The following is a 10,062-nucleotide window of genomic DNA, read 5'->3' on the forward strand; positions in this document are numbered from 1 at the left end:
AAATGTTGATCTATTCAAGACGAGAACCTGTCCCCAAGAGCTTCAAACAGGTATAAATACGACACCATCCCCCTTTATTTTAACTCCCATCTCATCAACATCTTCACCTCCCATCACAACGTCAAACAAACAGCCACCATGCAGAACAAGCTCATCACCGCCGCCACCCTCCTGAGTGCCCTGGCCTCAGTCCAGGCATCTCCCGTTTCTGTTTCCAGGCGAGACGTTCTCACAGCCCTTCCTGGAGGCGCTTCTGATATTGAGAACAAGTTCCAGCCTGCTCTTGACTTCGACGGCGACGGCTGCTACCAGACCGCCGCCATCGATCCTGATGGCAACTTGAACCCTGGTCACGGTGCCACTGGTACTCCCCAGGGAGACTGTCGTGATCCTCCTCAGCTTGATAACAGCAACACCTATTCTCGCAAGCGTTGCAACAATGGCTTCTGTGCCATTATGTAAGTCTTTCTCTTCAACCTCAAACAAGAGGGTTTCTTCATCTTAGTGTACATACTAACATTGAACCTCAAAGGTATGAGACCTACTATGAGAAAGACCAAGCTGTTGGTGGCAGCTTTCTCGGAGGCCATCGCCACGACTGGGAAAACATCGTCGTTTTCACCCAAGGCGACAATGTCGTCCGCGTAGCTCCCTCTTGCCACGGCAAATACGACGGCGCAAGCAACCAATTTCCCAGCGACGGAAGCACCCCTCTTCTCGTTTATCACAAGGACGGTGCCGGAACTCACTGCTACCGTTTCGCCAACGACGATGATCGGGCTAACCCCGAGAACCCTACTGGGTCTTTCTTCAAGGCTCCTCTTGTTGGCTGGGATAACTGGCCTGATGTTGGTCTGCGAGACAAGATGCTGCAGAACTGGAGTGGTGGTGTTGGACCTAAGCTGGATGATGAATTTGGTGATTCGCTCAAGGCGGCTGCTGGTGATGGTGTTCAGGGCTTCGATCCTTACAAGGACGAGTAAAGATAGGGAGGACTAAGGGCATGCTACTATTTAGTATCGCTATTGAATATGATTGACTTCGCTGAATGCATCGCCGCAGAACTTTCCCCCTGGGTATTGCCTCTTGTTCTGCTCCCTCCTGGGCGTTCTTTGCCCTGGATTGTACATTCAGAATTTCAGAGCCTTGACGTTCGATCTAGCACCATGAGATGAGCACAAGCAAAGCTACCTGATCTCAACACTCCGTTGCAAGACCTCAGCCATCTTCACATACCTAGACTTGTTCCTCTCCAGTTCCTTAAATCTGTACAGCCCATCATGTCTCTCACACCCTTCCGGCATACGTTCATCAAAGTCATCGATAGCCTTCCAGAATCTCTGCACATCACCAGGGTGAGTGATGACGAAAGCTCCAACTCGTATGTACCATCGGTTCCCATTCTCACCCCGTATTTCGTCCAGAACCAGGCAATGTACGGGGTTGGTGAAGTACGCCATGTTTGCAAAGACAGGAACCGCAATGGCCGACTTGCAGTTTATAGCCTCTTGATCAAACCTCACATCCCAGTAGTTTTTACTTTGAATTTCGATCAATTCATCACCACGACCTCCCTCACTAGTTGCGGCTCCCAAGTCCACAATTTTCATGTCGCTCACGGGCCCCAATTCGACGATAGGTAGGTACGAACACCGCAGACGGAGAAATGATCCAGTGGAGGCGCAGTGTCTCAAACCACTAGATGGTATTGCTTGATTCAGAGGGAGAATACTTGTATCAATGACTTTGGTGAAGTAAATATCCACTGACCTCACTTCCTGTGGTTCGATGATGGCATCCTTGATCGAACACCAGGACCATGTTGGAGCAATGTAATCGTCGTAGCGTTTCCCAGGTGCTGAAGGAGTGTTTCCATCATATTCGAATAGATATTTGCGTGGCATTGCTCGCCATACCAACTGCCTCTCGACATATGGCCGCCATAGACCAGCGAGAAAGAGCCCTGGCGACCTAGGATAGGATGAATCTTTCTGAGCTTGTGTATCGTATTTCTCACGGCCATCTTCAAATTGATCTACAGACTCCACCATATGTTGAAAGAGGGGGTAGAGTACATCAATAAGGCCTGACAGCGCAACAAGCTTATCAGTCGCAACCGTGAGCTGTCCCTGGGAGTAGGATCGAACTACTTGATTCCAGTTCCGAAAAACATTCTCAGGAGTCAGATAAGACAGATTTCCGTTTCGTGCGTTGAGAACAAACCGTTTCAGTGAAGTCAATACGGCAGTGTTATGCCTTATCGTTGGGTCACCGCAAGGCAGTCGTTCGCACACTGCGTCCGAGCAACACTCGAAAGCAACTTGTTCAAGCCCCAGATGCAGTACCCTTGACGCTAAAACACGCTCCTGGAGAGCCCAGGCTCCTCGATTCAACTCTGAGTCTGAGATGCGTTCCCACCAGTTGTGATACTCGGATATGCAATAATTACTGGGGAACCCATCGCCCCATTCACGATGTATGTATACTGGGTACCATGGGCGGGCGGCTCGTTTGTCGGAAGGGCAGAATAGCCCGTAGCCAGCCACATCATCTCCGTCAGCCGAGAGGTTGAGCCATGAGTTCCCATAGATGGAAGCCATACGACCGACCTCATGTTGCCAATCTGCAGGGTCGTCTTGGACTATACAGAGTGCGCCAATCCAGAGATATTCATGACTCAGCCTTTTGGTGGTGTTACAGGCATCAATGAAGACGCGGGAGAGCTCATGGACAGGAATTGAAAATTTAAAAGCTTCGATGTTGCTGCGAGTAAGCTGAAGAGCATTTCCTGCACCAGGGCAATGGCTCAGGGTCAGGTACTCAACATCGTCGGATATATCCTGACCTTCGACAAGGCGGACTTGAAGCGCAGCCGTTGTATTACAGACGTAGAGCAGTCGAGTTGGCTTCCAGGTGGATGTCTTCTTAAGTTTGCAATCTGTATGGTGTTTTTCACATCTATCAAGCCATTCTCTGACCGATTTCCAAGTAGTCTCAGTCTGATCGGATCCAGGCAACGGCTTTATGTTGATGTCTTTCGCGTCTACACTCGCTAGTCAGCTCTGGTGTATCTCAAATCGGCCATCCAAGCCCAAACTAACCATTGATATCGATCGTATCGAGAGCTGCCCAAACATGTCCGATGCCCGGCCAAACAATTTGTGGCTGTTTTGGAGAACTCAGAAACACAAGCGTCACATCATCGACGTTTTGCTCTAATGGATGCTGTCTCAGTACGACATCTTGGTTTCGAACTCTCAGGTTTTGGCGAGAATACTCAAGGGCCCCAAGCCACATTGCACAAAGTCCGCAGTAGCGCGAGGATTCGGTGAGTCCTGAGAGAGCTCTGGTGCGGATTGGCTGGATCAGCTTGTCATCGCGACAAAATTCACAAAGGGTACCGCCTTGCACCGAGAGAAATTTCGCGGAAGGTGCAAGAGCGCTGGAAGGAGAAGTTGGAGTCGACATATTTGTCAATGATTGTAAATTGTGTTTTTGGCCTTTGCGACGCGACAGAAGTTTAGCTCCGAAAAGACGAGTGAGGCGAAGCACGGCAACTTTTAGCCGGCCTGGCGAATCCTGTGGATTACACCAGAAGACAAGATCTCGGCTTGCTCTGAGGATCAGGTGATCTTTGTCAATGAATTGCAGTATCATAGAGAATCTGCCGTCAGTGGTGTAGATCTCATTATGTTCAAGGCTTGAACACTCTGGGGCTTTGAATGGGACAAGTTCAAAGTCGACCTTGGGATTAAGCCAGAACCGGCCAGTGAGATTACCGCTGTGCGCCACATCTCTATTTTCGTATTCGATCCTGACATATCTCCTCTGGTAGCCGTGCGGACTGGGATCATAAAAACAGTCAAAGTAGTCCATACAGTGAAGATCGAACTGGCTGTCGATAGGACCCAGTTGAGTTAATTGGCTTCTGGACACGGATATCCCCAAGGCGTCATATGCAGCCCGCACTTCTCCAACCTTATCTTCCCCGTCTTCGCTTGCATCTTCTCTACGGTTTCGGACAATCTCTTTGCGCTGGAAAAGCTCTCTTTTGGGTTCCTCCCGCTTCTCTCTTAAGCGATGCTATTCTGCTGCATGAGGTCCATTGTACGTTACGGTCTCGTCTGGATTGATTTTATCAAGGTCGGAGATATCTTCATCAAAGTCCCAGAGTATAACCCCATTTCTCTTGATAGCTGAGAAACGCGATAGTCCCAAGTAGGTAATTCTGAGGATGAAGCCATCTTTAGGATGATGGGCGATGACAGTTCTTGAAATTAACATCACGGGCGGGGTCAGCAATTTCAGTCAAAGGGAGGCTGTAGCTTCTGGCAATCAGTAAGACCTTAAGGGTCGACTTCAAAGCTGAACTGAGGATGTAAGATGAGCGACAGGGATTGAAAAAAAAAAAAAAAAAGATATGTGCGTCTGTTGCTTGAGTATGAAGAGCAAGAAAATGCAAAAAATTGAATCCCCGAAACCTGGATCGAACAAGTGACCTTTCGGTGGCAATATCAGTTACAGCCGAACGCTCTTCCAGCTGAGCTATTCGGGGAGAAGGTCTGGATTCTTGAAAACATGTTTGCAAATGCAACTCATACTCTTCCACGGAAATGAAAGTGCACCAAGTGGAACTGAGCATTCGAATCAAGTAAGTGCCGTTCATTTCGTTCAGTCTGTTGGACCCCTCATGGCATTGCTATACAATACTGCGATTCTTACTAGTCATCTCTTTGCTAGTGTCATTGATCCATGCGCAATTGACCTTCTGAATAGAGCCTCACCGAAGTAACCTTGTCGCTAACAAGGTTTTCACGTCAACAGCACTGCAACGTTCCTCGTTACCATTCGATCTCCGCTCCATTTCCGAATACTACTTCCGACTCATCACCCGGAAATCCTCTTCCTTCCTCTTGATACTGACTCATTCCCCAATGCGAAAATGTAAGCGAGGTCACAATGATGCCAGAACTAGTAACTCGGTGAAAAACACCGCCGATCACGGTGCCGATAACTCCGATCGGCGACACCCCGCAACAATTCATATCATATCGATTCGAGCACGCGATCATTCATATTCTCTTTCTCAACTTCAATAGCCCACGCAATGGCAACACAACGATCATCGCTTGGTCAAAAAGCTGACTGGCTGTACCACGAGTCGGGAATCTCTGCTGTGTATTCTGCTGGTAGAGATGCCTGGCTGCTTATTCTCTCACGGACATGTCGCATGTTTGCATTCAAGGCTGTCACGCTTACGATAGCGCAGTTCTTCTCGGAACTGGGGTTTTCTGATTTCAGGATTGGCTTGTTCATGAGTTTGACGTTGTTGGGCGATGTTGTGCTCGGTTTGGTTGTAACGCTCATGGCCGATGGGCTTGGTCGGCGGAGGGTATTGGTGGCGGGTGGCTTTTTGATGGCTGTCTCGGGCGCGATATTCTCTATCTTTGAGAATTTCTGGATTCTCCTGTTCGCTGCTGTCGTTGGTGTGGTCAGCGCGAGCGGAAGCGACTTTGGTCCGTTCCGAGCCATCGAAGAGTCTATGCTGTCTCACATCACGACCCCGAAAACGAGAGCTGATGTCTTGGCTTGGTACATCACCAGTTCGAGTCTTGGTGCTGCAGGGGGTGCGGCGCTGGCAGGAAGATTTGTCGAAAACATGACAAAGCGAGAGGGATGGAATCTTGTGAGGGCATACCATGCGACTTTCTGGGTGTACATCCTCATGGGTGCACTGAACGTCTTGTTTGCGTTTGTCATGAGCAATAAGACGGAAGCCCATCACGATGACTCTTCAGAAGCTTCCGACGAACTAGCTGAAGGGCTTCTACGCGAATCCATGGAGGAAGAGGAAGATGCTCGGAGGAGAAGACAGTCCGTGACAGCAAACCCCCCTGAGCCAGTCAGCCGCTTTTCAAGCGTTTCGTCTGGTACCAGGTCTGTCATGTACCGGTTATGGTTTCTCCTAACCATCGATTCTCTTGCCGATGGAATGGTTTCGGAATCTCTCACGACTTACTTCCTTGATCACAAATTTTCACCTTCAAAGACTACCCTCGGAAACATCTTCTCATCAGCCCAAGTCTTGGCAACCGTCTCAACAGTCTTTGCAGGACCTCTATCTCGTCACTTAGGTCTTATCAACACCATGGTTTTTACTCATCTGCCGTCTTCAATTTCAGTTCTGTTCTTCCCTCTACCCAGTGGTCTGGTTCTCACGGTCATACTCCTCTTCATCCGTATGGGTCTCAACAACATGGATCAAGCACCCAGAGCAGCCTTCATCGCGGCTGTTGTCAAGCCTGAAGAGCGCACTGCTGTCATGGGAATCACTTCGACGCTCCGAACCCTGGCCATGGCCACTGGTCCTTCACTGACTGGAGGGCTTGCTGAATCTGGGAAGTTCTGGATTGCGTTCTTGGTGGGTGGCATCTTGCGAATCATGTATGACTTGGGTCTCTGGTTTATGTTTGTAAACATGAGACTGCATAGTCACGAGACGCATCATGAGGAGCCAGTCCCAAGAGGGCAGTCTATTGATGAAGAGGATGTGGAGATGTTGCGGCAGTCGATCGAGAGCGAAAGTTCTGATGAGGAGCATCGAAAGTGATGCATAAAAGAAGCTACTCCAAGATGAAATACTGAGGGAACAAAAGAGCCTGATGGTAGTTGTACATGTGATCTGGCCGCTGAGGCCTAGTGCCGTAGCTATGAAAATGATGCTGGGTACACAGAAATCAGATGCTGATATGAAGTTAGGTTTAGGGGATTACGAGTAAACGACAAAGCATGTGAACTTGGGATATATGCCATATTTATAGAAATGATTTTATGGTATGTAAAAGAACATGGGTATCCATATCGTCGTGACTCATCTAAACAACGCCTTCAAGATTAAAAGCACAACCAAGCAATCGCAACCAATGACCCCCCAATCGCTGTCATGAGTTCAGACCCTGACAGAATGCACCTCGCAGCACTTTCCTCATCGCTGCTACTGCCACTTAACGCCTCTGACATATAGGTCATGGTGTTCGGCGTAGCAGGATAGTAGTCGTCGTTGTAGGTCGAATTCAACGTCACCCGCCCAACAACATCGCCAGATTCGAGACGAATGTAGGACTCTACGTCCCCCTTCTCCAACATATCCTCTGTGACAACGATCTCTCGTGCACCGCGGATCCAATCGCCGTAACCGCCATACCCAGAATGCTGTCCATAGCACAGATGGATACCGTTGCCTTCGACAGTCATTCCTTCGAGTTTCTTATCCCAGCGATAGCACCACGTGTTTCCATGATCATGACCAGAAAACAGCCCGATGACTCCAGGAACAGTGACCAAAGCCTCCATGAATGGCACGTCCTGGCCTCCGTAATCACAAGTCTCGTTAGGGTCTGCATTCTCACACCACCCTGCTCCTTGCTGAAACACCGGAGGATCCTCGTTGATGCCCGGCTGGTAGTTCTTCCGGATTCCAAGCTCTGTTTGGAGTGCAACTGTGGCGTTGACTGGAACGTGGACGAATGCTAGCGAAGGGAGGGTTTTGTTGTACTTGTCGTTCAACTCGATACTTGTTTCATTGAACCAATCAACAACACTTTGGTCAACCCAGTTTGGCTGATAAGACCCCTGATAATAGTTACCGCCGCGACTATCGAAGAACCATAGGATGAGATTCGGGCTGCAATCGGTAGTATCGGTACAGTCCGAGGGGTATACAGGCAGATAGTAATTTGTTGTGCCCGACAACTTCTTGTTAACCATTTTCTGCGTGCGCGCTCCAGGGAACAGTTGTTCGCGCTCAAGAATATCATCGCCAGCAATGTTGTAGTTATGGTCATGGTTGCCATATGTAGATGCCCAGGTCAAGCTGCGGTTGACGATTGGCTCAACAATCATGTCAACGTAATGCGTGCTGTTGTGAGCAAATGTTGAGTCTCCATTGATGAGATCGCCGTTAAGAACGACCAGATCAGGCCTATCGTAGTCGAGGACTTTGCGGATCACTTCAACAGAATTGCGATCCTGTTCAGGACCTGTTGATGATTCATCTATAACCGAGGGTCAATTGCAATTCTTGCCGTCGATTGAAGAACTCACATTGCCCAAAATGCATATCGGAGAAGATGGCGATCTGAAAAGTACCATTCTTGGTGAACCGCAATGGCTCAAGATCGGTGTTATTGACATCGGTAGCACAGCCAAGAGCAGCTAAGAAAGCTAAGCCAACAGTATGTCGTGTTATAATCATGATGGACTAATTAACGATATCAATGGGAACAATAAACGAAGTCGGTCACGATAGTTCTGGCCAAGTAATCGATTGACATATCGGCGGTCCAGCAGTTTTAAGAAAGTGCTCCAAAGGAAGCATCGTCACATCGATGCGTCATTCCTAGAAGCATGAAAGAAAAATACTATTCGACGATGCCTAATCAGTCTAGCCCTGGACGACGCACGGAGGTTAAAGAGGGGAAAGCATGCGACATCGTATCAGATTGTCGTGGTCAGGCGCGTAGGCCCAGCAAGGGGGACAAGCAGTGGCGCTCTTCTGAAATCTGCAGCGATGGGCCTAACGTTTTAGCTGGGAGAGAAAATCAAGTAACGGAAAAGGCGGGAGTGTTTGAGAGGCATTCTACTAAGACCTGTAAGTTATGCTGCTAGTTTAGGTGAATTGAGCATCGATGATGCATTGTCCCGAATAGAGAGAGACTATCTTGATACGAATATTATAGTTTAGATGCTACTGAACCTGTTGATCAGGTATATCTACGTCCATCTGCCGAACTCAATCACTTCAGGTCTGATCTGATGCACCGATCGATTTCGGCTCCGGGCCCGAGAAGTGGGCGCGCATTTCGACCCGACCACCTTCGTCATCCCGTGGAGCTAGCAAACTCTAAAGGAGCATAGCCTTGAAATTGATGAATTTTCTGATCAATAATCGCTTCAATCGACGCGTAAGTCTCTGCGTCAACATTACCTAAGCCCTGTTCAAGACATGGGAACTTGACTTCAACTGATGATTGGAGGCCGAATGCGGTAATTGACCATGCGCCCACTTTCCGTGATGGGTTTGACTCGTGGGTGAGTGAGTGGGTATTCATGGACCAGATCAAGCGAGCACTGGTGTTGTTTTACCAGCCGTTCTTATTGTTTCCATGGCAGTTCTTTGTTGACCCTGGTTCGATTCCCCTGTCTGTAGGGAGGTTCCGGTAGTCACCGACACTGGTTAATGAGAAATGCCAAAAGTCCAGCATTTGAATCTATAAACTCGCAAGGATGAATTAGTTGATGAACCAGACACCGCTTACTCGGGCCTTGAGATTGAGATTGATGACGTCTCGGAAAACAGACTGTAATCTGATACATTGAGCCCTTGTCAATCGCAACCTTATTTTAGTTGTTGGGTGGTCATTCAAGCAGTCAGAATGCACTGGTGAAGTGTAAATCTTGAACAACCCAAGCTGCATTGCATGGTTGAAAGCCAAGGTTGCGAAAAGGCCGTACATGACTGGGAGAAGCAATTCGTAGCCCAGCACACTCTTGTATATTTGGGAATGCGAAAAATAATCCCTAGGTTTGCACTCTTGTGGGTCATGGTAAGAACTTGGTTCAGTAGCCGACCTGGCAACGGAAGAGCACTGCCAGTGGAGGGATTGTTTGCACGGCGAAAATTGCATGACCTGGATAATTCAGCACGGCCCAAGTCAAATGACTTGGGAATTTTGGCCGGAAAGACAGTTCTTCCGAGATGACCACTGCAACTATCCCAGCGAAAGCTTCCGTCAAAAGTTCTGGCGTAACCTGCTCCTTCGGATGGGGCTTCCGTTAGGTCAGATACACGAGTATCACAGACACTTTCTTCCCAGCCAGTTTCTCCCGCATTTTTTTGTAAGAAAGATATTTAATTGGCACTATGGTATCCGTGACAGTCACATCATCAACCCACTCTGTGAGACCATCGGCTGTCTGCGAATATCGTGGCGAAAAATAAGGTGTTACCCTAAAGTGTGCCCTGTGAAAACATCTACAAATGCCTCTATTGACAACCTTCCT

General features: G+C 48.5%; 4 protein-coding genes and 1 non-coding gene across 5 annotated transcripts; 2 read left to right on the forward strand and 3 right to left on the reverse strand.

Moving 5' to 3' along the window:
* Window positions 1-138: 138 nt before the first annotated feature.
* Window positions 139-983, forward strand: FPRO_15249 (uncharacterized protein; the record flags this gene model as incomplete). The annotated part of the gene is made up of 2 exons (XM_031220451.1): window positions 139-458; window positions 533-983. 2 exons carry the CDS (start codon window positions 139-141, stop codon window positions 981-983), a joined length of 771 nt encoding a protein of 256 aa, XP_031086109.1.
* A 204-nt stretch (window positions 984-1,187) lies between these two features.
* FPRO_15248 (uncharacterized protein) lies at window positions 1,188-3,468 on the reverse strand (the record flags this gene model as incomplete). Its single annotated transcript, XM_031220452.1, has 2 exons — window positions 1,188-3,043; window positions 3,102-3,468. 2 exons carry the CDS (start codon window positions 3,466-3,468, stop codon window positions 1,188-1,190), a joined length of 2,223 nt encoding a protein of 740 aa, XP_031086110.1.
* Window positions 3,469-4,471: 1,003 nt separating this feature from the next.
* tRNA lies at window positions 4,472-4,555 on the reverse strand. The gene is given in 2 exon segments: window positions 4,472-4,507; window positions 4,519-4,555. It is a non-coding gene; the product is annotated as a tRNA-Tyr (tRNA).
* Window positions 4,556-5,107: 552 nt separating this feature from the next.
* FPRO_15247 (uncharacterized protein) lies at window positions 5,108-6,610 on the forward strand (the record flags this gene model as incomplete). The annotated part of the gene is made up of 1 exon (XM_031220453.1): window positions 5,108-6,610. One exon carries the CDS (start codon window positions 5,108-5,110, stop codon window positions 6,608-6,610), a length of 1,503 nt encoding a protein of 500 aa, XP_031086111.1.
* A 284-nt stretch (window positions 6,611-6,894) lies between these two features.
* On the reverse strand, window positions 6,895-8,254 carry FPRO_15246 (uncharacterized protein; the record flags this gene model as incomplete). The annotated part of the gene is made up of 2 exons (XM_031220454.1): window positions 6,895-8,054; window positions 8,104-8,254. 2 exons carry the CDS (start codon window positions 8,252-8,254, stop codon window positions 6,895-6,897), a joined length of 1,311 nt encoding a protein of 436 aa, XP_031086112.1.
* Window positions 8,255-10,062: the final 1,808 nt, after the last annotated feature.

The sequence above is a fragment of the Fusarium proliferatum genome (assembly GCF_900067095.1).
Source record: "Fusarium proliferatum ET1 genome assembly, contig: FPRO_scaffold009, whole genome shotgun sequence".
NCBI classification, from domain to species: domain Eukaryota; kingdom Fungi; phylum Ascomycota; class Sordariomycetes; order Hypocreales; family Nectriaceae; genus Fusarium; species Fusarium proliferatum.